Genomic DNA, 26,600 nt, shown 5'->3' with positions numbered 1-26,600 from the left:
TGCAATCTATCTTTTCTACAAGAGTAGCATGAATTGTGATGGTCCACAGTGTAGATATGAGTGTTTGAGGCAGCTGAAGACTAAGAAAAAGATAATTGGATTGAGCAGCGAAGGGGTCATTGGTAATCTTGGAGAGAGCTGTTTCCGTCAAGAAGTTTGATTATAAGGAATTATCCCTACCTGTAAAAAGGAAGAAAATCTTAACTTAAAAAAAAGTGAGGTGGGAAGAAGGATGTTTCACTTCGAAGGGTCATTTAAGGAGCATTCTCTGGTGAGTTAAGAGAAAATGTAATGGTACCATATGCTACTTAAAGGCTAGATCTCAGAGAAAGCAATCACTGAAAACACAAGATGAAAGGGAGTTTAGAGACAGCTGAACCCTATTTTTTTTTTTTTTTTTTTTTTTTTTTACAAATGAAGCTGCTACCCAGAGACAGTAAGTGACTTGTGTCACCTAGGTCTGCTGAACCCCAACCCAGCATTCTTTCCACTATATTAGACTGACTGTCTTAAGTTTATAGAATATGTTCACCATTTGAGAAAGACATGAATCAGAAGCAGTGTGGCATAGTGAATAAGGAGCCAGCCTTAGAATCAGGAAGACCTTTGTCCAAGTGTGTACTCTGACTCATGCTGTCAGGGTAACCTAGAGCCAGCCACTTCTCAGTGCCTCAGGCAACTTTCTGAGACTAAGTTGCAGATTCAGTTGAATTAGAAGAGGAAGTTTCCTCAGAGTTCCCTTATGTGGCTGAAATCCCAGATCTACCCTTCACCCCAAAAAGGAAGAAATACATGAAAGACATTGTCTTAAAAAGTAGATATTTCCTCTTTCTAAAAAGTTTATATATAAAATATAGCCTGCAATACAATATATTAGTATATGTTATATAAAACATGATCAATTCTACTCAGTATTTCTAGGATTGCCCTACTCATCAAAAGGAATGTTGCAGCATATGAGAAAGAAGCAGCTAGGACATTATTTTGCTCTCATTTCTGAAGACTCCTTAGATAAAGGAGTAGAAAGTATGTGTGTATGTGTCTGTATCTCAGATTTATCTTCTTTCCTAATTCTCTCTCCCTCCCCCAACCGTGTCCTGCTCTCATGGTGTTGTCTGGTTATCCAGGTGGCCAGGGGACCAGGCTTTGGGAATTCTATAAATCAGTGATGTGATCTGGGGAAGCCAGGCTTCTTAGCTGTCAGGTAGCCGCCAGAAAGACTGTAAGGACTTCTTCTCAGCTTTCTGGTTAACCTGATATTCAAGGGAGCTTACCTAATGCTTCAGGAAAATTCAAGACCCATGATATATTACTTTGAACTCTAGAGTACCTTTCATCGAAGGATTGAAAAGCAGCTGTTGGCATGATGGGGTCATTGAGCATCGTTATTACTTTTTTTTAATGATGCACATCACAAAATCAGGCAAAAAAAAAAAAAAAGAATTTTGTTACCCTGTGAGTGAACCAAGTGTATTAAAATGTGCCCTTAAGTGAAAGGATGATTCCCGACCTTGGTTATTCGGACCTATAACGAGTAGCATTTGTCTGGCATCTCTAGTGGTGGTGGTTTGGGTGTAAATCCATTCACATTCTGTCATACACTCTTATGAAATGAAAAGGCCTGAGTTAGGAAGTACAGCAGTCTCTGAGAGAGCAGAGTTTTCTCTGTAGAAAGTTAAGCAACCCTTCCTAGCTGGAAAAGAAGCCATGACCTTGGCCTCTTCATCCTCACCCCAAGTATTAAACTTGGATTTCAGTTGCATCTGTGTGTGCATGTTTATGGATGTAGAGAGCACATGCATTCTGGCTTACAAAGTGCTGTAATACATTGTCTCACTTAACCTCATGTCGGGATTACCGTTGCCCCCATTTTATTGATGAAGGATCATACTTGGGAAGGTTGGGTGATTTGTCCACATTTTAAATCAAGTTGTTGAGTCTAGTCCAAGGCTTTTGACTTCAGGTCTGTTGTACTTCCCACTATTTCACTACAGCCTATATTTTTGGGCCTCAGGAAAATGAGCACATCCATCTACTCAGTATTTCTAGGATTGCCATATTGTTTGAGTTTGTTTGCTTTTTTCCAAGATCAGATTTTTTTTAAGTCCAGAGCAAACAAAACTTTGTAATAATTGCTGAATGCCCTTTCTGTTTAGCCCATAATAGCCCCTATAAAGATACACTCCCCCACCACCACCAAAAAAAAAAACCCCACACACAAAACAAACCTCAAAAACCAGTCTTTTTTCAGAGGCACTATGCTATACTGAATGAAGAACTGGCCAGGCTGACCTGGGATCAAGTTCTGTTTCTGACACATATTATGTGACCTTGGCATATTATGTGACCTCTCATTAAGCCCCCAGCCAACTGTCTTAAGACTTTTAAGTTCCAGAGGCAATGAGGACCTACTTTGGAAGAAGCTTCCTCACCTAGGAGTCCCCTGTATCAGTGAAATCACATGTCCCTTTCCATCGCTTTTCAAAACATAATATGGGGAAATATCTTTGTGATGGTCATTTTTTAAATTGTAATAAGCTATTAGATATGTTTATAACACTGATAGTTAAGTGTGAAGGATTCTCTCCCTCTCTCCCCCCATTCATATTAGAAACCTTGTCAGCCAACTGATAGAGTAGGTAAACTGGTAAAATTGTAAGTCTGTCAAGAATGCCTACATTTCTTGTAATATGCCAGGCTTAACATATTTTGTAACCTTCACCAAATTCTGATTTCCCCAAAGCAAAGTTCTGTTATTTGCAGTTCAGTTTTACGTTTTAGTTGTACATGCATTTCCCAAAGGAGGAAATTCAGAATGTGAGAGGGAGGAAGAGAAGATGAAAAAGAGAACAGCTACACTTTATTCTGTGATCCCAAGGAGGTAAAAAATTGTTGGAGTTTTTTTTTTTTAAACCTGTTGGTGAAATGTGTTTTAAATTCAAAGAATTGAAGATGAGCATAGGGCTGTCTTATTTGGCCTTTCAAAATTATATAATTAATATAAAGTACTCCCAGGCATAGCCTGAGGAGGAGAGCAGCAGCTCTTTCTCTCAGAATGATGACTTTGGCCAGTTAATGTAATTAGAGTGTTATTTGCAATTTATAATTCATCCTCTTGAAGTTTTGCTGACTCTGCTTCTTTGGGCTGCTTGGTCGATCTTGGTTGCAGTGGCCAACCCTGGGCACTGGCCTTTTATAACAAGTGCCAGAGATCTGAGTGTGCAAAGCTTTTAGACAATCGGGAATTCATTTATCAGAAAAAAATGCTGATAGTGAAAGCTGAATTTGGGAAGTTTTGTCTTTTTCTTGGTCACTTTCTTTTTTCTTTATCTTTCCATAGATAGAGTTTGCTTTGAAGTGTCAGAGACGAGTAACCCACACTGGTGCTTAAAAGGCTTGATAGGACTTTGACCAGAAGAATTCAACTTAATTGTGCTTTTAAAATAAAAAAGTTGCAGTACTTGAGAAATATCGATTCTATTCTCCAACAGTGTTATTTAAGCTCTGTAATATACAGCCAAGAATTAAAAAGGTAACACAAAATAGAATCTCTGAAGTACACGCCCATTATTCTTACTTGGTAATTTTTATTTAACTAAACACTGTATAGCAAAGGCATTCAGTTGGATAAGGAGTATCCCAGAATCATCATCCTACTGAAATTAGTAGTAGCTGATGTTCATGAAAAATTTACCAAGTATTTTGTACACATTCTCATTTCATCCTCGTAACAAACCTGTAAATATTTACAGGTATTCCTATTTTACATATGAAGAAACTGAAGCTCATATAAATTATATTTTGCTTCTTGATCACATAGCTGGTATATTGAAATTAAGACTTGAACTCATGCCTCTTCTCACACTACATCCAGCTCTTTTTCCTGTAGCATGCTAAGTGGCACAGAGGATAGAGGACCAGGCCTGGAGTAAGGAAGATGTGAGTTCAAATGTGGCCTCAGATGCTTACTTGCTGTATGACCCTAGGCAAGTCATTTAACCCTGTTTGCCTCAGTTTCCTGATCTGGAGAAGTATCCAGTATCTTTGCAAAGAAAATCCCAAATGGGGCCATGAAGAATCAGACAAGACTGAAATGGCTGAACAACAACAAACTGCCTGAAAACACGTCTCAGTTAATACCATGGCAATAAATATCTTTTGATCGGTTAAGATAGATTTCAGCTTCTTAGAGTCTAGTCAAATAATGGATGTATTCTTGCTTTTTTATAGCCTGCCCTACAAGAGTCACATTTAATTTGTCGTAATTTACATGCAGCTGAAAGAACAAAGGAGTATGCTGTTTAAACTTTAATGTTCTTTGTTACACAATTCATGCTAATAGATTATAAGCAGGTTTATTTTGACATAAAGTAAAAGCCAAAAAAATGTAAATTTGTACTTGTTAGTTCCATTGCTAAGCAAAAAGCAGAGTGCATTGAAAGGTTCTGAAGTTTCAGGAAGTTTATTGTGGCTATTTGACCTCTTAAACTAGCTATCACTCCTTCAATCAAGAGTCTTAAGAAAGAACCATTAATGTTTCCGAATTAACCCTAAACTTTTTCCTTTCTTTCTTCCTTCCTTTCTTCTTTCCTTCCTTCCTTTCTTTCTTTATTCCTTCTTTTTCCTCCAGTAACCGTTTAAATCTGTAGTGGGAGAAAAAATCCTGGAAGTTCACAGGCTTGCCACAATTTCCATTCATACTTTAAAGGTTTTTACATTGACATCCTTGTAATTCTGTTATATGACGTCTACATTTTTATTTCATTCCTTGTAATTCTGTTATGTGACGTCTACATTTTTATTTCATAAGTATTCTAATTCTGGGAGGAAACCTGATACCCTCTTGCTGGGCTATTTGATAAGGTAATCTGTTACCACCAGCAACTGTTCACTTAGAGTGCAGTGTTCACATTCCTGCTCACTTGGAACCCCTGGGGCTATAGAAAAGTTTCCCTCTTGAATTGCTAAATCTAGCTGTGTGCATGATAACATTTGATCATAGAGAGTTTGAGCTGAACCTTGGAGCACATCTGGTCTAGTGGTGTTCATTTCTTACTGTTGTTTTTTAATCAGTCCACAATTTTTTTACTATTAGAGTAGTAAAGTCTGCAAACTTTAGAAACATTTGTAGTCTTTGCCACCTTTTCTTCCTAACTTTCCCAAATTACCCTACCCCCAAGCCACAGAGAACCACAGTACCAGGAGACAACTGTCATGGAAAATTCAGGAGTGTCTTTTTTGTTGTTGTTTTTTTTTGTTTTGTTTTTTGTTTTTTACCTGCTTTGGGGAGCAAAGCTAATGTAGCTACAGGATCATAGTTTTGGAGCTGGAGGGAGCCATGAGAATCTAACCTTCTTGTTTTGTAGGTCAGGGAACTGAGGTTTAAAGAAGTTAGGGACCACTGTCACACAGTAGGAGTAGAGCTAGCTAGAATTAGACCTCAAGTCTCCTAGTTATGAATTCAATGTTTCTTCCTTTGGATTGTCCATAAATTGAGAATAGTGCATTAAAAGAGTCAATATCTGTCACCTGGTCAGTTGTTAGGCAACGAAGGACAAAAAATTTGACTAGTTTCATGATTTTGTTTGCGGCTGGCCCTGGATTCAAGGAATGGTCCCCTGAGATTGTTAACAAGTTAGGTAGAGACTCTCGTGTCATGGTTCCCCTGTGTCTTTCCTCTTAACACTGATTGGAAGCTCAGCAGCTGGCCTTGGTAGAACAAGGAGGAAGAGAAGACCTTTTCCAGTAGCAGTAAGGAATGACTTTGGTGACCCACGTATGTTTCTAATACTTGCATCCAGATTCAACACCTTTGAGTTATCTTCACCATTTCCTTTCTCATAGCTAGTAGTTGTCAAATGTCTGAGGCCGAATTTGAACTCATGTCCTCCTGACTCCAGAGCTGGTGCTCTATCTCACCACCTAACTGCCCTGCACTTCCTATTCTTTAAAAAAAAAAATTTTTTTTTTGTTATTCCAAGCTTGGAAACATTGAAACATTTCCATATACAACAAACTGGAAAAAGAGTATTGTCTATGAAGCTACAAGTCTCCATTACATATAGCTTGCATTTCTTCTCAGAATAATATTAATTTCAGCACAGTTTCAAAGCTGTCTTTCTTGTTTTTATCTTCCTGTGAACCACCCTCTTTTCTGTGTATTAAAAAAATTCTTCAAAGATCCCTTTTTCCTCTCTCTCTCTCTTTCTTTCTCTCTCTTTCTCTCTCTCTCTCCCCCCCCTTTTTCTCTGTGTCTCTCTCTTTCATTGTTGGTAGTTCCCTACTGGAAAAAAAAAATTCTTATAACAAGTAGGAATAGTTAAGCAAAACAAACACATACGCTGACCCTGTCCAGAAATGATTGTCCCAGTCTATACTCGAGTCTCCCCCCCATACACACACACCTCACTGTCACGTGGCAGATAGCATCCTATGTACCTTTCCAGCTACATTCTCTGTTCCAGTCAAACTGGTCTGTTATCTGTTTCCTGAATGTGACATTCCATCGCCACCTCCCTGTGGTTTCTCAGAAGTAGTTTCCTATGTCTGCAATAGTCTCTCTTCTCACTTCAGCTGTGTACAATACTTGCCTCCCTTTCAAAACACAACAGAGGTGTGCTTTCAGTAAATGAATGAAATTTATTAAGTGCTTACCATGTGATAAGTACTGTGCAAGATGGTGGACATACAAATAAAAAATTGAGACAGACCCTGCCCTCAAAAAGCTTACATTCTAATGTGTGAGGCCTGCCTTGAGTTCTGTCTCTCTCTCTTACACACACACTCTCACACACACACACACACACACACACACTCTCTCTCTCTCTCTCTCTCTCTCTCTCACTTTCTCACTCACTCGGTATTTATTTACCCTGGCAAAGTCACTTAACCTCTTAATGCTCAAGGCAGCTCTTTTTTTTATTTATTAATAAATTTATTTATTTTTAGCTTTCAACTTTCACTTCCACAAGATTTTGAGTTCCGCACTTTCACCCCGTCTCGCCCCTCCCCCCACCCCAAGATGGCACGCATTCTGAATGCCCCTTCCCTTGGTTTGCCTTCCCTTTCAAGGCAGCTCTTTAAGAAGGGAAGTTGCTCAGATGCAGATACTCTGCTTCAGTAGTTTCCTCAAGAAATAAGATCATTTTGCTAGTTCATTTCTACTACTTTTTGGATGTTTATCTGGCCTGTCTGTGCATCTGCCACTGGTTCAGTTGAATTCAGCAAACATTTATTACTCTCTTTTGTGTTCAGGACATTACATTAGATGCTGAGAAGGGGGGTGAAAAGACGAAAAATTACAGACCCCTCCTTCGGGGACTTGAGTTTTTCTGGAAGAAATATGACATGTGTATAGCATAGTAAAAAGCAGAGGGGACAAAGACAAGATCTAGGGAATTTGATGAGGGAGAAAACATTTTCAGCTAAAGATAACAGGTAAGGCTTTTTTCATGGAAGAAATGGTACCTCAGATCAGGTGCCATTAAAGAAGAGAAGGAGTTGGAGGAAGGAAGAACAGGGTGCTCATTCTAGGCATTCATGGGGTGGGGAGGAGTGGGAGAAGACATTCAGTCAACCTGTGTGAAGAATGCACAGAGGCTGGAGGCAACAGTTCCAGTTGGAGAGCAGCTTGAAGTCCATTATAACCAGACTGCAGAGAACACAAAGGAAACTAAGGTGAAATAAGGCTAGAAAGGGGAGTTAGAGAGCATAGTATCTTGTACATAGTAATAAAGGTTTATTGAATTGAGTTGGATTGGGGGCAGATTATGGAAGTAACTTTATATTACATCTAACAGGAAGTCATTGGATGTTTATGAGCAAGAGAGTATCTGAGTCAAATCTATCCATTAAGAACTGAAAATGACAAGGAAAGAATTTTATTTGGGGGTAAATGAGTTCAACTCTATAGCCTGTTTATCACTGGGAACAGGAACCTCAAGGCCAGGCTCTTGGTATTGGTGCTTAGGTGAGAGATGCTATGGTTCCAGTAGTACTTCACTGAAAAGACATGTGCTCACTTGTGGGTGCCATAACCTTGAGCACATGGGAATCCTTTCCATTCTGGTATGTAAGCTACCAGTAAAAGGTGTAGGAGTGAAAACATACTTAGAAAATTGCAAAAGTTAAACACCAAGTATGTAATTGTGGGCCTTTTGTTCCTAAGTGACCTCCTCCCTTGATCAACTGCTTATATGAAGAATGAAAGTATTTAAAAATTATAGCATTTTGTTATTTTAGTTAGATTGGGGCTTTCAGATACTTATCTTATGAAAGGTTTGTTTTCTAACATATTGATTTCTCCCTTTCCCTTGCTGTTCAGCCCCCACCCAAAAAATAAAAAATGTCCCGACTGCCTTGGTATTCTCTTCTCACAAGGTCATTTATAGCCAAAAGCACTTGAATGAATGTTGTGAGGAATATACCAAGAGCATTTTTAAAGACTAAGGATTTGTAGTCCACCGACATTCAACAAATGTTTAAGCATCTACTATGTTTGAGGTTGGGGGATGGGGTGGAATGTGTCCTGCCCTCACAGAGCTTTCTAGTCAAGTAGGGAGCAACCACACAAACAAATATATCATACTTTGCATTGGATGAGATAATAATAATTGTAAAGCGCTTAGCACAGTGCCCAGTAAGTCCTACATAAATGTTAGCTATTATTGTTGTTAAGTGCATTAGGTACAAGAAAAAAATGATGCATGAGATCTGAGGGGAAAGATCTTGACTGAAGTGGTTCTAGGAAGGCTTCATGTAAGAGGTGGCATTTTGAGTTGGGTTTTAAGAATAACACAAGCGAAGGAGGTTATGGAGAGGGAGGTAGAGGACATCTCATGGGGAACACTGTGAGCAAAGGCATATGGTAGGAGATATTTTACATTTTAATAGGTTCTAGAGGTGCAAGGGCCTTAGAGATTGTCTACTGCAATCTCTCCCTTTGCAAATGTAGCAGCTGAGTGCCAGAGAGGTTAATTAAGATTGCATGCACATGGCTAGTAAATAGAAGAGCTGGAATTTGAACCAAGGCCATTTGACTCCTAGTATTTTTTTTTCCCCCATACTCTTCCTGCCCTCATTGTAGAAAAGAACTCTCTGCATCTACAGCAAATATGAGAGTGACCAACTAAGGGCTTGAGACTCCATGATGCATATAGAAATGAGGTTGTGTAATTCTGTGAAGAAAATAAGGCGAACTGTCATGAAATGTAATTATAGAATCTCAGAGAACAAAACGACTTTCAATATACCTGTAAGAGTGGTGTCAATTGGGCTAGTTCCAACCTTGCTATGGCAGGCTTTTCCTCTGTGTAGTTATATTTCAGGGGATATCATTTTACCCACAGTATACCCACATTGATGTAATCAACCCTGGTTATCAAATATTGGCTTGGACTGTCTTACTAGACAAGATTTTCTTATGGAAAGAAAATTTTCATTACCGTGTTTTCTATTTTCTCTTCTTCATTACCTTGTAACCTGTGTTAAAGATAAAATTTATTGACATGAATGACATACTCTTAAAGAGTATGATGACACAAACTCAGTTACTTTTAATGAAGAAGAGAAATTCCTTTTCCCTCAGTGAGTAATAGAGGTGTTCCCTGGGTCAAAGTTTCAGAGGGAAGGGTGTGTGCAAGTGGGGGCAGAGTCGGGGGGGGGGGGTGGATGTATAAACCTAAGACAGTATTTTCTTATTTTCTTTTTTGGCTTTTATTAGTATTTGGTGCTGTTGTTCAGTCATTTCTGTCATTCGTGACCCCATTTGGGGTTTTCTTGGCAAAGATACTGGAGTGGTTTGCCATTTCCTTCTCAATGTGAGGAAACTGAGGCAAACAGGGTTAAATGACTTGCCCCAGGTCAAACAGCTAGTAAGCATCTGAGACCAAATTTGAATTCAGAAAGATGAGTCTTCCTGACTCCAGGGCTGGCTGTCTATCTACTGTACCACTGAGCTGTCCCATTAGTACTCATGCTTAAGTGAAAACTATTTCCTTCATTCTCTTGGGAGAACAGAATATAATGCAAGCATTTCTTTGTTAGCTATTATGATATTTAAACATCTAAAATGCTTTTCAAAAGTCCTTATATTTTAACCTATAATCATTCATTTAGAGCTGGAAGAGGCCATCAAGATGGCCCTCGATGGTCTGTTCTAACCCCTCTTATTTTACATATGGGAAAGCCAAGGCTCAGAATTTGTGTCTTTCCCATGGTCACCCAGATGTGGGATTTGAACCCAGGTGTTCCTAGCTCCAGCTCTGTCATACTGTCCGTTAGACTATGCTATCTTTCTAAGCCATGATTACCTGCTTCTTAAATTCAAAGGGCAAGAGTGGAATATTCAAGTATTTGAATCTGTTTTTCTCTAATAAAACAGTACATTTGTATTTTCAGTTCTTCACCTGTTTTGAGTAATTCATATTAGGAAGTATGAAATATGACAGCTTAGATTCTGCAACCATCTGGGCCTCCATTTTGCTGTGGGTCCTTAACCTTTCAAAGAGGCAATATGCTGTAGTGGATAAAGCACTGATCTTGAAGACTCACATTCGAGTTCTGATGTTTACCTTTGTAACCCTGAGCATGTCATGTAGTCTTCTTGTATTTCAGTTCTGCCACCACCACTCCCTCAACCCCAACAAGACAGGCATAATACCTATCTACTTTGTAGGAATATTTTGAGGGGGGAAAAACTGTTTGGAAACTTTCACACCCTAAAGAGATATTATGTGGTATTATTTCCTTAACCCTTCTGTCTGTCTCATCATTTGCAAGGTAGGACTAATCATATTTACTCTCCTTACCACACAGGGTTATTGGGATGCCCAAATTAGATGCATGTAAAAGCAATGTTAAATGTTAGGAAGAGATACAGATTGGATCTATGATTTCATTGATTTAGGGAGCTTGCAGTGATTGACTCTTTCTGTAGTCTTAGAGAGTTGCCTAAGTCACTGAAAGGTTAAAAAAAAAAAAGACAACTTGCCCAATGTCACCTAGTCAGTATGTGTCAGGTACAAGGCTTGAACTAGCCTTTTCCGGCTATATGACCAACTCTATAAAGTACTGTGCAAATGTAGATACTTTAAAGAATTGGTGATTTCATCTCTTCCTAATCCCTCCTTATCCCCCCACAAAAAAGAAATGTGTATGGGGCTGCCTTTTTGCTATTGTTATTCTTATCAAATGGCCAAAAATAATGCAAGTCTGATTCAATCTAATGAAATGTTTTCTTCCTCAGTGATGCTACAGCCTTTTGATTATGATCCTAATGAGAAAAGTAAACACAAGTTTATGGTTCAATCTATGTTTGCTCCTACTGACACCTCAGATATGGAAGCAGTAGTAAGTACTGAATACATTTCTCTCTCTTTTTTTTTTTTTCAGGAATTAAATAAAACTGCCTAGGCACAGATTTGTATCTGCAGTCTTAAAAAAATAAATAAATCAAATAATAAATCAAAAGTCATTTAGGTATGAGTGATATTTTCATAGTTTTTAGATTATTTTTCTAGTATTTCCTAAAGTCTATCATTTTTCATCCTCTCCCCCCCCAAAAAAAAACCAGTGTGGGGAGGTCCATAGACCCTGGCAGTTTGAATGGGCTCTTCATTTGTTTTCTCCATCAAGAATCTAAGGACCTAAGCTTTTTCAGTTTTATCTCAACCCTACAATTTTGTTTTCACCATAATAACCAAATATTTATCTGTCTCTCTTGCTCTTTTGAATAAGGATGTAGTAGCAAATAACTTCTCAAATGCTATCAATACACGAGGGAAAAATGGGATGATGGGTCTATGTAGTCCTAGAGGGACTCCCCTTAAAAAGAAATTTATATGATAACTTTATTCTATATTTAAAAGGAATAGCAAGTTGTACATAATAGATTTGCAGTTTCATATGCAATCATCTTTTTTTATTACACTATACTATGGGGAGAAAAAAGAAAGAAAGCATTCATGCGATCTGAGCACATTACCTAATAAAAGACAGACTTAGTACCTAAGAAATGAGAAGACTCACATAGACAGGTGCCATTCTGTCCACACATTTGGGAAAAAAAGGAGGGGTGAAGAGTTACAGCTTATAAAAGGGAGATCCTCATTCAAGGGAACAAAATGTAATTGAAGAGGGCAATCCCTTTAGAAGGGGACATCTGGTCACCTTAGGATAAACAGATGCAACAAATTATATGTCCCACAAAGCTTTCAACACTTTACAGCCAGCCAACCTAAAATAGAACAGTGGGTTCATCCAGGGAATGGAGACAGGCTAATTCAGTTATCTACTTGTCATTCACTTAAATTATCTTTCATAAATACATCTATTTTTAGATAGATCTGTCAAAGCATTATTCTACAGGCTATTCCCACACGTAGCCCACCCTATGTATATCCATATAACATTTTCATTCAGACCTTCCTTCATCAGAGCATAGCCAGCCGGCAGAATTTTGCTTTAACCTGTGGAACATTGTAACTAGAAACTTTGGATGGTTTCACGTAGAGATGAATTAAAGAATTGCTGCTTCCACATTACTTAACCTCTCACTCTCAAATTTGAGGGAGAACTGGATGGTGTTGGTAGGCTATTTTACCTTTCATAGAGTTAATAACAAGAGGCCCCTCAAATACTTTACCTTTTGATTTTCTAGTTTATGCTACTCCTTAATCAGGTAAATTGGGGTATTAGAGGTTTTTGATTGTTCAGAGTCTTTTCCATTTTGCTTTGAAATGTATATGCTTTTCCCAATTTAACAAATTATTTTATCTAGGATTGATAGTAAAATTGGTTTTTATTCCCTGAATGTTTCACCAGCAAATAGCAGCTGAGAGAGAGCTCAGCCTAGACATGTCCTAAGTTATAGGGGGAAAGCAATCTGAAATTTAAAATGTTCAGTGAAATGTTTTCACCCAAATAATAGCAGGTTTAACTGGTATAGCAGAAAAGGCCATGGTGTAAAAAGTAACTTAATTTTGTTTTCTCAGCCTGGAGTTTGCCTGACTGATTGGGCAAAGGGTTACTTTTGGGCTTGAAATGTATTGATGGAACTCATAGAGGCTGCTCCATTAGCACCAGGAGTATGAAGTGCCTTCTAGGTTAAAGTGGCACGAGGCATTTTTTTTTTTTTTTTTGCAATATAAAATAAATTAAGCCTGATTTAATATAAAAACTGCTGCACATAATGGTAACATGGAATAGATCTGATCTTGACTCTGGGAAAAGGTTTAGTCCTTAAGTGCCATTGGCTTATAAATTCGTGATTAGGTTCAAAACACGTGGAGGGGTAGGAATTAACAAACATTTCTTTGCTGTTGCCAGCTGGTTTTGCTTCTGCTCTTCCAGGCTACTTTTCCTTGAGGCTTTTTTTCCAAATTCAGCCATGGTCACACTTGCTACCAGTATCCCACCTTCATGCCTTAATTATGTACCCATTTCGGAGCAGCTAGGTGGCACAGTGGATAGAGCACCAGCCCTGAAATCAGGAGGACCTGAGTTCAAATCCAGTCTCAGACCAAGCACTTGATACTTCTTGGCTGTGTGACCCTGGGCAAGTCACTTAACCCCAACTGCCTAAAAATAAAAATGAATAAATTATGTACCCATTTCTAGGTATGTCAGCAATCTTCCCTGACACTGTGCAGGGTGGCCTGTTCCCACTTACAAAAGACAATTCTCCTTTTTCTTTCCCCTTTGTTTAATATCTCCCTGATTGGTATACCCCATACCTGGCCTCTTTCTTCTCTCAAACTCAAGGAAGAGAGAGCTTTCCCTTCTCTTCTTATCCTAATATGTATGATCACCAACATTAAAACTTTTCCACAGAACCCTTCTTTTACATCCCATGAAACATCAGGGTTCTTCAGAGCACGGTTTGGGAAAACATCCTAACCAAAGGTAGGACTTCCTTTGGCATAACATGTTAACAGAGCAAAAGAAAGGTAGATGCTACCTATCTCAATAGGTATTAAAGGGTTTACTAAGGACTATAATTTGAAAAGATTTTCTCTTTGCCACTGGAATCTTTTCCCTAAGATTTGTACCTAATCCCTGAAGAAACATTTTATACTAAATTAGGAAAGCTTTAAGATAGTGAGGCTTTGGGATTTGTGATTGTATTACCATAAATGAATATATTTAATGTTATGATTTTTTTTTTTTTTACTGCAGACTTTATTTACTACATTTATTTTTTAAAGTCTTCACTTGGGCTTTTACATTAAGTACATTTTCCTGAAACTGTTACAGGAAGAAAGTCCTAATCTTTTCCCAGCAGCTTTATTATGTCCTGATTATCAAATTTAAATTGTTTTAGTGGAAGGAGGCAAAACCAGAAGATCTTATGGATTCAAAACTTAGATGTGTGTTTGAATTGCCAGCAGAGAATGATAAACCGGTAAGTAGTTTTCTGGAGTTAATGATGGATTAATGTTTTGGGCTGATTCTTGTTCACATACTATGCTCCCCACAAAATTCAGATTTCATTTAGCACATTATTTCCTTCCTCTGGTTGATGTTTAAAGAAATCAAATTGAAGTCAACAAATAAATGAGATTTTATGCAAGTCAGCTTTGGAAACACTTAACTTTTCCTTCTCTCAAGAAACCAGGATTGACAGGATGTGAAGTTATATGTTGAAGTTTAATGGTTGAGAGGTTAAAACAGTGAAAGGAGTTAGTTTGCTGCCTTGACTGGCAGGTTGGTAGGCTGTGAGGGCCTAGTGAATCACAGAGTGAGTGCAGCCTGAAGCTGGTAACCACCGCTCCCCTAGTGTCTTTATCTCAGCCACATTTTTCTGTCCAAATACCTGCTTTTGAGGCTTGAGATAAATTTATGAATTTCAATAGATGATTTTATTTCTTCCACATCAACACATACTTCTAAAAACATCAAAACCAGTTGATCAGAAGTGTTAACCTGATTTCAAGTCCCTTTGCCATCCCAGCTGCCCTACTCTTGCTGTACTCCAGCTTTTCAGAGTCCTCCCTAAAACCTTAAACAGTAATTTAAATGTGCAGGATAGGAAGCATCATGATACAGTGGAAATTACACTAGCATGGGCATCAAAAGACCTGGGTTTTAATCCTGCCCCTGACACTACCTTAACTTGGACAAGTTGTTTAACTTCCCCAGGCCTCTGTTTTCTCATCCATAAAATGAAAGGTTACACTTGATTGCCTCTGAAGTCCCTTTTACCTCTAGACTTCTGATCCTATAATACCACTGGGGAGTAGATGATGGAAGAAGTTAACCTATTTGAAATTATTACTGATTACTATCTAGAGGTAAGGAGCAGATGTTGCTTAACTTTGTTGCGGTAACAGAGTTAAGCCTTTCATCTATACCACCTTCACTCATGGTATTTCAGTGATCTTTTCCTTGAACCAACTCAGAACTTCCTCTTTGCAAGATCATCAGCCTGCTTCTTGGAACTGCTAACAATTATTTATTTTTCATCCTTTCAGTAAGTACACTGGACAGGGAGTTTAGGGGACCTGGATGCTAGTCCTTGACCCTCCCACTAACTAACTAGCTGTTTGACTTTCAGTGTTTCATTTTCTCCTCTGTGAACTTTAGTTTTCCTTCATCTGTAAAAGGAGTTGAAGCTAGATGACCTCCAAGGTCTCTTCCAGCTCTAAAATTCTGTGCTTCAGTAAAATAAATCACCTTGTCTTCAGCCCTGTCCTTCGTCTAATCATTATGGAGACTTTTTCCAGATTTTTTCCCCATAATCACTTATCATCAATTCTTCCTCAGCTTATACATTTATGGCATCCTAATTTTTCTGTAGCAGGAGTTTGATAGTATGATGTACTTTTCCTCCATGCTGTGAAATATTAGTCTCAGCATGATTTCCTTCTCTAGTCTTAACTATAATTTCTTGGGTCCAGTTGCCTGTAAAACAGATATTGAGATACTGACTAGCTAAAATGCTACATTAAATGATCCATTTGATACTTTACCACATGGATGAAATTCTACCATGTGCAATTTTTACTGAGAATTTTGCTCGCCCCCCCAAGTCTTTTAGTCTGACAGTTTTTCTCTTATTTACTTTTGAGCAGCATGATGTAGAAATAAATAAAATTATGTCCACAACGGCAACCAAGACAGAATCTTCTGTTATGTCTAAATCTATAAGTTCTTCTTTGGATGATACTGAAGCTAAGAAAGTAATGGAAGAATGTAAAAGGCTGCAAGTAGAAGTTCAGAGGTTACAGGAGGAAAACAAACAATTTAAGGTAAAAGAGGGTTTTCTGACATTCTCCTAGAGGGTGAGCACAGACCTTCTCTGGCTTTGGAACGTACAGGGAACAGTTGTTCAGTTCAGCCAGTGTTTACTGAATGCCTATGATGGGCAAGCCAGGGGATTGGGGGGGGGGGGGGGGGGGGGGGACGGGACGGGGTTTCAAGATTAAATTAGATGCATTCCCTGTCCTAAAGTCTATTTGAGGGGAGGAGATGTGGGATGAGACAGATAATGGTCATAAAAATTAAAGTCCTCTAAGAAAGGCAGCACAAGCTTTGGAAAGGATGCTGGATTTGGAGCAAATCTCAGTCCTGCCATTTGCTACCAGTGTAACTTTGGGTAAGTCTCTTAACCTCCCTGGGCCTCAGTTTCCTTATATGTACAGTGAGGGGGTTGGATTATCTGACCTCTAAGGTCCTCTCTGGCTCTAAATCTATGATCCTAAATATATATGAGAGATAAAATGCTGGGAGAGCTCACCTGAGAGAGATATCAGGGGGAAGTGTTATTGCCTAGCTGAATGGTAGAGCACACTGTATAGTCAGTATTCAACAATGGTGAAGCCTTTCAGACACAGAAATCTTTCAACCAAGGTTTTGTGAAGGATGTTTCTAATTAAACATCTCAGACTCTGAGTATTGTTGGAGGAATGATGTGGATTTTTATTTTTAAGTCGAAATTTTTAAATCTTATTCAGGATCTCCAGTCATGCAACAGTTTCTGGTTTCGCATATGTTTTCTTTTTTGGCACAGTCTTCTCCATTGGGGACCACACCTTCCATTCATCTCAGGACCAGGAAAAAGGAGTTAGTGTCCTAGTTTTCCTGCCCAGACCACTGTTGTCTTCCCTCTACAGCCCTTCCCTCCATTGACATCCATGCAGTTCATTTATACCATCCTCTTCCCATGTTCATGTTGCTGTCATTGTTATTGGAAGTACCTACTTCCAGGTCCTTTCCTTAGCTTTCATAGTGATTTTATTACCTGATGCATGGTTTTCCTCTCCTCTTTCCCTTACATCATGAATAGCGACTTCATTATCCATGTTGATGTGTCATATTAACACCCAAACTACATGATTCCTCCATGTCCTCAAATCCAACAACCTCCTTCTCCACCCCATGTAATATGCCACAAGTTAGCCTAATCATGTGAGTGTTCTCCAGCTCTCAGAATTGCCCAACTTCAATTCCCACTGTTAGTCCACAACATTCTAGCTTCCAACTTCTTTCTTTCCCTTTCTCTGACTAAAACTGCTGTTGGTCTTCTGTACAGCTTCCAGTCCCTGGACTCTTATTCTCTCTGTGTATCATCCCTGTTCTGGCTTCAGTAGCCTCTAATATCTATACTTGATCACACAATTTGCCTCTTTAATGATTTCAGTTTCCTTAAAACCCTTTGTCCCATTGAACTTTTATTGTTTGTGTCCTGCTGATAATATTTAAACCCAAATAAAACTCACCATGTAGTTTATTTTTTCCTGCTTCCTGACTACTGGACAAAGTTAAAAAATTGAGCTCAGACAGCAGCCCCTCTACCACTGTAGTATATTTGTTGCATAACCTCAGCTGGGTTGTCAACTATTGCCATACAGTTCTTAAATTCTGCTTCTCTCAACTACCTGTTTCCTCTCTCTTCAAGCCTCTGACCTCAGCCCTTTCCCACTTAGTTAATGATAGAAGACCTAACCTCTTATTGTACTTCACCAAAAAGATTGAGTCTATCTTAGAAGATTAAGTAATGCCTTAGCAATTCTTCCTTAATTCCTCAAAATATGTCCAAATCATCACCTGTTCTCTGCTTACCTTTTCTTTCAGAGAAAGAAATATTCTTATTCATCACTAAGGCTAATTCCTTTCTCTGAACCTTAGATTCCACATCCCTTAGGTTCTTGGTCAAGCTGTTATCCTCTTTATCTCATGCATCTTCAGTTTCTCCCTTTGTACTGAACCCTTCCCATCTTCCTATAAAAATGGTCAGGTCTCCCCAGTCCTAACAAAAGCTTCCCTTTACCCTTCTATCCTGTCCTATTCTATCACTACCTTCCCCCAAGACCTAAACTTCTTGGAAAAGGTTGCCTATCTATGCTTCCATGTCTGTGCCATCCACTCTGTCATTAGCTCTTTGCAATCTGGCTTCTAGCCCACCACTCTACTGAACCTTTTCTCAATGGTTTCCAAGTCTTTAACTCCATTGACATTTTTCCCCATCATCCTCCTGATCTTATTTGTAGCTTTGACACTATTGACCGTCCGTTGTTTCTTAATACTCTTTCTTGCTTTGCTCTTTCCTTTCTTGAGAAGGTAGCATAGCATAGTGTTAGCTTTGGAGTCAAAAAACATGATTTCAAATTATGTCTTGGACAGTTTACTATCTGGGTGACATTTAAGCCCTCTGAACAGCTGTTTCCTCAGTTGTCTAGTGAGGACAAGTATGCTTTTACTTTGTTCACAGAGTTTTCATGAGGCTCAAGTGAGTTGGGGTGTGTGTGTGTGTGGCATTTTGCAAACTTTAAAGCACTCTACAAATATGAATTCTCTTTCAGAGGTATTTTACATTTTGTTTCTCCTACTTCTTCAACAATTCTTTTTCTAACTTCTCTATTAGTTTCTTTTCCTAACCTCTTAGAGTATGTATTTCCAAATTTCTGCCCATTTCTCCCTTCTCTTGTCTCTTTAAATTCTGTTCCTTGGTAAACTTATCTACTCCTACATGGTTTCCACAAGTGTATCACCACAGATTATTGACTCAGATTTATTTCAGCCCCATATATCCAATTGCCCAGAAGACCTGTCTACCTAAATGTCCCACCAATACATCAAACTCAGCATGTCTAAAACAAAACTTTTTTTTTGTGCCAAAGTACCTCACATGTCCCTCCCTTTCTATTATAACAAATCCCACTCTAACTTGTTTTCTTTAATACTGTCCCTGAACTATGCTGCAATTCTAATCTCCATTCATTCACATTCTCTCTCTGTCTGTCTCTGCCTCTCGCCTCCTTCCCTCTTCCTCCTGCCTCTCTCTCCTCCCTTTCTCTTTCCTCCTCTCCCTCCCTCTTCCCTGTCTCTCTCCTCCTCTCCTTCCCATCTCCTCTGTCCCTCATTCATTCTTCATACCATTGCCAGATCAATCTTTCTTATGCATATAGCTGGTCATGTCACCCCTCTACTCAAATACTTTTATATGGGGTCCCTATTACCTACCAAGTCAATTTGAAACTCCTTAGCCTAGCATGCAAGTTCCTCCATAATCTCGCACCATCCTACTTTTCTAGCCTATTCTTAATATGTTGCAATAGGTAGAGTTTTAAGAATTACAATCAAGAAAACCTGGCTTGGAATCTCACTTCCAATGTTTACTAGCTATGTGACCATAAGCATGTCACTTCCCTTTCCTAAGCTTCCATTTCCTTATCTGTAGAATGGGAATAATAACATCTGTGGTACCTGCCTCACAGGGTTGTTGTGAGGCTTGAGATGATGTATTTGATATGCTTTGAAAATCTGAAAGTATAGTATAAATGTCAGCTGTCAATTGATATTATATTCCCTTTCTTGTACTTTGTGCCTCAGCCAGACTATAACTACCATCCCCTTTACATTGCACAGTTTTCTCACCTTTATCTTTGCTTACACAGCCCTTATGCCTACAATACTGCAGCTCACTCCATTCTTCTCCCCAACTCAATTCATACCCATCCTTTAAAACAATTTCAATTCTGCTTCCTACAGGAAGCCATCCCTGATATTTCCTCCCAAACTTAGTAGTGACCTCCACTCACATAGAACTTTGTTTTTACAGCTATACAACACGTATTATTCTTTTAAATTATTGATGTTTATGTGTATATTATTCCTCAGAGATAACTGTAAGTTCTGTGAATGCACAGATCTCTTTTCTTTGCTTCTCTCTGCACACAGGCACAGGAACAATATTAGACTCTTCAACTCCTACCCCTTTCTGCTGGATGTAGTACAGTTCTGTCCATCCCAGAGCTGCTTGGGGAATCCATTGGGATTAAACTTTCCTTCTCATTCATTCACATTGCTTAGATTTAGGCACATTGACTCCTGAGAAAATGTCATCTGTCATCAGCTTCCTTCTCTGCAGCAGTTGTAATTTATAAGCACAAATAACTTATTAGAAAAGGATATTTTGAATGTGAAGCTTAAGGGTTTGTGGGATATTTTTTAGTTTTGCCTCCCCTCCCAAAATTAAAAAAAAAAAGGAGATATATGTGTGTGTGTGTGTGTGTGTATACACACATACATATATATATATATATATATATATTACACATACCTCCCTTTTCTTTTAGTGTATTCCTCCTCAGAAATGGATTTTTCTACTTTTTGAGTGACAAGTAGAAATAGCCTCTACACAAAGTAAATAAAATGTATTCTTTATCATGCTGGATTTTGAAGTTAACGACATAACAGTGATTTAATTGTGCTGCAGTCTGATTAGCCAATAGGTGATAGGGAGTCATTGAAGAGTGAAGGGAGATTTTTCCTCCCACTTAATTCTTGCACTGTTGGATTTCTTATATCTCCTCTCACAGGGAATAGTGTGTCTGCATGTGTGTATGGGGGTGGAGAGCAGTTTAGGAGTTTGAGATAAAAATCATATTTGAGGTTATATTAAAAAATGCAACTTTTTTTTTTTTCATTTAATTCACCTCTTTGTGAATCAACAAGTATTGTTGCTTTCAGCTATTTCTGTATTAGAAAATTTCCAGGGCTTCTAACCTCCAGGTTTCTTATTGTACTTCTGCCTTCAGAGCTAGCAGGTTATCATTGAAACAGAGGCTATTAGAGCTAAAAGGGTATTAAAGGTATCTAGTCACTCCTTCCATTCTACCAAGGCAGAAATTGAGGCCCAGAGAAAAGGTTGGAAATATGAATTATGTATGGAGAAGTAAACCAGGCATCATGACTGACAATATATTTCTGTGTTATAGGATCATAGATTTAGAGCTAATTGGAATCTTAGAAACCAACTTCTTCATTTTACAGATGAGATAGAGATGAAGTTACTTGCCCAAGGTCACACATGGAATAAGAGACAGAAGTGGGATTTGAATCCAAGCCCTCTGAATTCAAAGCCAGTGCTTTTCCCACTCTGTCACACTGTGGCATAATGAAGCATTAACTTTGGGAGTCAGAAGACCTGGCTTCTCTTTGTAACTGCTCCACTAGCTGTGTGATTGTATAACTTTTCGTGGCCTCAGTTTCCTACCTCTTTTCGGTGAGGAAGCTGGCCTAGATCAAGGGTCAGCCAGCTATGGCTTAGCTGGCACAGAGCTAAGAATAGTTTATAGATTTTATTTAATACAATAAAACTTTATTTAAAAATGTAAAAAAAAAATTCTTAACTCATGGGCCTTAACATCTGCAATGCACCCTGGACCAGATGTTAGCTAAGGTTCCTTCCAGCACTTAACTCTATCATCCCACAAATAGTTGTAGCATTAATACTGACGTAATGTTCTTTGTCATGATTGGCTGTGTCCTGTCGCAGGGATAGTGAGTGGTAAATCTGTTATTGGGAGGTGAAGCCAGTCAATCCATAACCATATAGTCAGCAGAAACAACCAACTCTTATTTCTAGCACATTGGGTTTTTTTGGTAAATGTGGATTTGTTTGGACAGGAAGAAGATGGGCTACGGATGAGGAAGACACTGCAGAGTAACAGCCCGGCTTCCACCTCAGCCACCGTTGTGAAGGAAGACGGGCTTAGTACCCGACTTCTGGCTCTGGTCGTTTTGTTCTTCATCGTTGGTGTAATTATAGGGAAAATCGCCTTATAGAGGCAGCATGCAAAGGCTGGTAAATCGGATTGATGGATCTGCCATATCATGGGATTTAAACTTATTCATAACAAAGAAATTAATGTATGACATCTCACAGGTCTTGCCTTTAAATTACCCCTCCCTCCCCCTGCACAAATAGAACATAACATAATCTAGAAAGTTTGAAATGTACAGTGAGTAATCGGGGCAAAAACCAAATGCAAAAAGAATGATCTTTACTAAATGAAAAGGAAAATCATAGTTAATACCCAGATGATAAGTTGTAAATGCAATTTTAAACATTTTTAGACCTTGGTACATGTTGCTGGATTACCTCTTTTAAAATGAGAAACTGGTTCCTTAACTGCTAGAGCTCCCCCCTTCTGATAGTGGGAACCAGAGCTAAGCAGGAAGGGGCAGGAATCTCTGTAAAATGTATTAATCCACCATACATACTGCTCATAAACTTAAGAGTTTGTCCATGTCTTCAGTTCTGTGCAAGTTACCAATTATTTTTTGGGAACTTAAGTGAATCGAGTCAGAAGCTGAAAAGAATTAAGTGACAGCCTTGAATGTGCTAGTCACCAATATGAGGCATATATCAATTAATGGTACACAACATTTTAGGAGAAAGGTCGTTGCCTTGTTCTCTTAAAGGGACCAAGCTAAACTGCTGTTGGTTCATTTAGTTGAATTAAACTGTTACTCAGAGATGTTTAATGCCTATTTAACTTATTTAATGTATTTCATCTCATGTTTCCTTATTGTTACAAGGTTATGACTAATGCTATGGCATAGAAATCACTGCTCTAAGGCTGGTGGGTTGACCTGTCATTGCTGCTGGAGAGAGCTGTGGGATCCTTCTGTCTCCTACTGTTTTTTGGGGGGGGGGGGCCACTACATAAATGGACTCTTGATTTATTTGAACATTGGAAAACAACGGTCAGGAAATGTTTTTCTGTGTAAATAAATAACATCTATCTTGGGGAAGGGAGGGAAATTATACCAGTAGTAATAATAGTCAACTCTTGATTACCCTGCTGATGGAGGGGGGTAGCCATAGTGCAGATAACCTTTAAAAAAATGTCATTTTAATGTCACTCTTGAATTTATCCTATTTCACCTTTCCTCACTGTGCTTGGCTTCAGTCCCTCACTCTCTCTCCCCCCCCCCACCCCCAGTTTGGCCCGTAATTGGAGTAGCAGCATGGAAAGTTATCCCAGTAGTATGGAGGGGACAGTATTCTAGAAGTAGCTAGGGGAGATAGTCCTGGAGCCAACTGGGAAGCAGGAGAGAGAAGACCCACCCCAAATGAGGGTCTGGTAATCAGGGGAAACCTTCCCCCACAAAGCAGATAATTGAGAGTTGACTGTAAATTAGTTCTATGCCGTAAATGACCAATCCTGTTGAACTATGTAGCATCTTTAAAAGAAAAAAAAATTAAATAAAGCCCCAAAATGAAGATTTCTTTTGTTATTTTGTCACATATATGCAAGAGAAAAGCTAATTAAAAATGACAGGCACTATCTGTTTGTGTTTCATAATGCTTCTAATTTAGCAATGTCTTTTTAGATCCTTTTGGTCTTGACTGAAAGGCCTACGTATGAAACTGCTAAAATTTTAAGTGGCCAATTGCTTGTTAAAGATGGGAATCTTTAAGGGCTGTTGCCCCTATTCAGATCTAGAATTTTTTCAATTACTGTATTTCCAGAGAAGGAAACCTTAGATCTTAAGTGAAACAGCTGAAATAACTAAGAAGTGAAATTAGGCTCTGTTAACTGATCATGGACTGGACTGTGTGTGAATTTAGCTGTTAGGAAAGAAGATGAGAAGAGTAAAGATGGACTCGTTCAACTAAGAAACTTAAATGACCCAAGTATTTTAGGTGCTTCCCAGAACAGGATCTTCCTTGAAGGCAGGGTACCAGTTCAGCAAGCCACTCCAAACTAGGGTCCCCATAAGCTCCCTCATTGTGCACCAAGAGCCCCTGTGGTGAACAGAGCTGTAAACTTGAACGTGTCAACCTACAGGTCTCTTTGTTTAATCTGGCCTTCAGCTGTTGGCTATTGAAGGAAGAATCAAGTACTAAAATACAGGGTGTCTCAAAGCCTTAGTGAAGTTTTAGGTTTAAATAGATTAATGAAGTTTCAAGTTGAAATACCTTAAAACTTCACTAAAACTTTTGGGACACCCTGTAATGATGTGAATGCCCAAAGCATCTGTGAATTGGATTAAACAAAGTAAAACATATCCATAATAGTTGTTAAAATTTGTGTGTGTGTGTGTGTGTGTATGTGTTTTCACAACTTCTAGGTAGGGCCTCATACAACTAAGACAAGAATATATTTCTTGAGTTGGGATTTTAAGATTCTCTTGGCCCTTTGTCATACCCCCTTTTTTCTGCCTAAACTTTAAGAAAGGCAGTACTATCCCAATAAACTTATAAGGAAGATGGTGAATGAGGTTTTATTTGGGGGGAATAGGTGGTAAAAGTCACTGAGTTCCAGAGTTTCTAAAATTCCAACCTATCTATGGAGAATTTGCCCCCATTTTGTAGCAGACTGTGTTTTAATTAAAATTTAAATACAAAAATGTCAATTCCTTCTCCTGTCAGCCTATGAACACTTTTCTCTTATTTGTTGGCTAGGGTTCTATTCTGTGATTGTATTTGTGAGTTGAGGGAGAAGTTGGTTTTCTATCATTTATTATCATACAGAGTATAAAATTCAGGGCCTTAGGGCAGCCAAAGACCATGCCAGAGAAAGGCATAATAAGCATCCACGAGCATCAGTGTTTGTGGTATCTTATCAGCCCTTATGGGTGTGGGAAAGGAGAGAGGTGATTTTGACAAGGGCTAGTTCCAAACAGTGAAGGGAGAAGTGAAGACATTAAAATAAAGCTAGGAGTGGAAGAGAAGGACCAGTGAGCCAGGATAACCCCCAGTGAGTGTGATGATTTAGAAATGAGGAGGTAAGAGATGGGAGGGATAGGATTATCTTCTGCTCTTAAATTACAAACCACTACTCAGGTCTCTGCCCTTGCCCTCTAAATCCAGCCCCCAGTGAAGGCCATCTCAATAAAGAGCATGCAGGAAACCATAAGCAGTCATCAGGTTTCATAAAATTTTATCAAGCATATTTTTAAATTGAGAATTTAAGCTCCCTTGGAACCTCAGCCATGGGAATTATAGTGGCTGTGTATTCCCACATAAGATTTGCATCCTAAATGCAGTGGTTTTTTTTGTTGTTTTTTTTTTTAAGCAACCCATCATCATTTATATCCCCCTGTACTTCACATATGGTAGATTCCTAGTAAATATTTTTAAAATTGAAGTGTTAGGCCAAAGTCACCTTTAATGATTCTTTCTGACCTGCATGTTTTTTTTTTCTCCCTGATCTATGAAATTGCTTGCATAGACAGTAATGAGTACTGATAAACATCACAGTAGATTTTACTGGTTGACAGTTGATACCTTCAGAGAGAGGCTCATACCTACAGAAAAGAAGGGGAGGGGAATGAAAAACCTCCAGCAATCCATGAAAACCAAAATGTTTTCGAATAAATAGCAAGAACAGAATTGCCCTCTAAAGGCCAAAGGCAGCAGAGCAAAAGTGTTGGCTGTTAATGGCACCCACCTGAATGCAGTGGTCACTCAAAGCTAATTCACTTTCAAGTGAACTTGGGAACAAGCTGTGGCACAAGGATAAATTGTAAACATTTGGCAATATGTTAAGGAACACCTAGCCTGTGGGAACCTAGATTGTAACACGTCACTAACTTCAATCAACAAACTGTCACAGGAAAGATTTAACTGATATCTGCTTGATTTCTAATGCAATAATTCTGTCCACTACACTACACCCTGCATTGTAACATATGTACCATTTTCAATAGTTTGACATTTTTCAAAATGGTGACTAGTTTTGGGCACATAGAAACCCTCCCATTTGTCCATTCAGTGTGGGATAAATGTCTACCATAACATTTAATCATTTAATTATCATTTACCTATTGAATTAATGTTTATTAAATTATCTCTTAATTCCAGGGTCTCTTCTGAAAGTTGGCCTACATAATTGTTGTTCTTGCTTTGTTTTTAAAATCTTGTTTGTGAATTGCTTGGTTTAAAAAGTAAAAATAGGTGTGTGCCCTGCAAGGAAAATTTGAGCCCTTTCCCTAATACTTGATCTTACGGCCCAGTGAAAGGAAGCTATCGCTTGCACATGCTGGAGACAGAAAACTCTTGGTGGGTATCTAGCTGCTGAGATTTTGTGTACTGAAAATATGAAATTTAAACCTGGATCATCTATTCTGTTTCCTCACTTTACAAAATGAGGAAACATGAGTCTCCCAGTGAGGGTAAGGAACTTGCCTAAGGATATATGTACAGTAGCAGTGAAGCCAGAATTTTCCTATCCACCTCCTCAGACTCCAAACCTAGTGGTTTTTCCACTACATAGCACTGCCCTATGTCTCTCACTCAGGCCAGGATGTTGATCAGCCTCTCAGGGCTAAAGAAAGAATAATGGAAAAGATTTTGAATGACAGAA

General features: G+C 38.7%; 1 protein-coding gene across 1 annotated transcript in view; it reads left to right on the top strand.

The window, feature by feature from the left end:
- The window catches only part of VAPB (VAMP associated protein B and C), a 61,698-nt gene extending 36,488 nt beyond the window's left edge, over positions 1 to 25,210 (top strand). Inside the window, exons 4-7 of the mRNA XM_027850598.1 lie at positions 11,246 to 11,349; positions 14,321 to 14,401; positions 16,071 to 16,247; positions 21,910 to 25,210. Coding sequence (XP_027706399.1) covers positions 11,246 to 11,349; positions 14,321 to 14,401; positions 16,071 to 16,247; positions 21,910 to 22,068 — 521 coding nt within the window. The 3' untranslated portion in view covers positions 22,069 to 25,210. The remainder of the gene's footprint in view (positions 1 to 11,245; positions 11,350 to 14,320; positions 14,402 to 16,070; positions 16,248 to 21,909) is intronic.
- Positions 25,211 to 26,600: the final 1,390 nt, after the last annotated feature.

The sequence above is a fragment of the Vombatus ursinus genome, unplaced genomic scaffold (genome assembly GCF_900497805.2).
Source record: "Vombatus ursinus unplaced genomic scaffold, bare-nosed wombat genome assembly UNPS02000580.1, whole genome shotgun sequence".
Lineage (NCBI taxonomy): Eukaryota > Metazoa > Chordata > Mammalia > Diprotodontia > Vombatidae > Vombatus > Vombatus ursinus.
The sequence above is the reverse complement of the archived record's forward strand: the minus strand, read 5'-3'. Positions and strand labels throughout refer to the sequence as shown.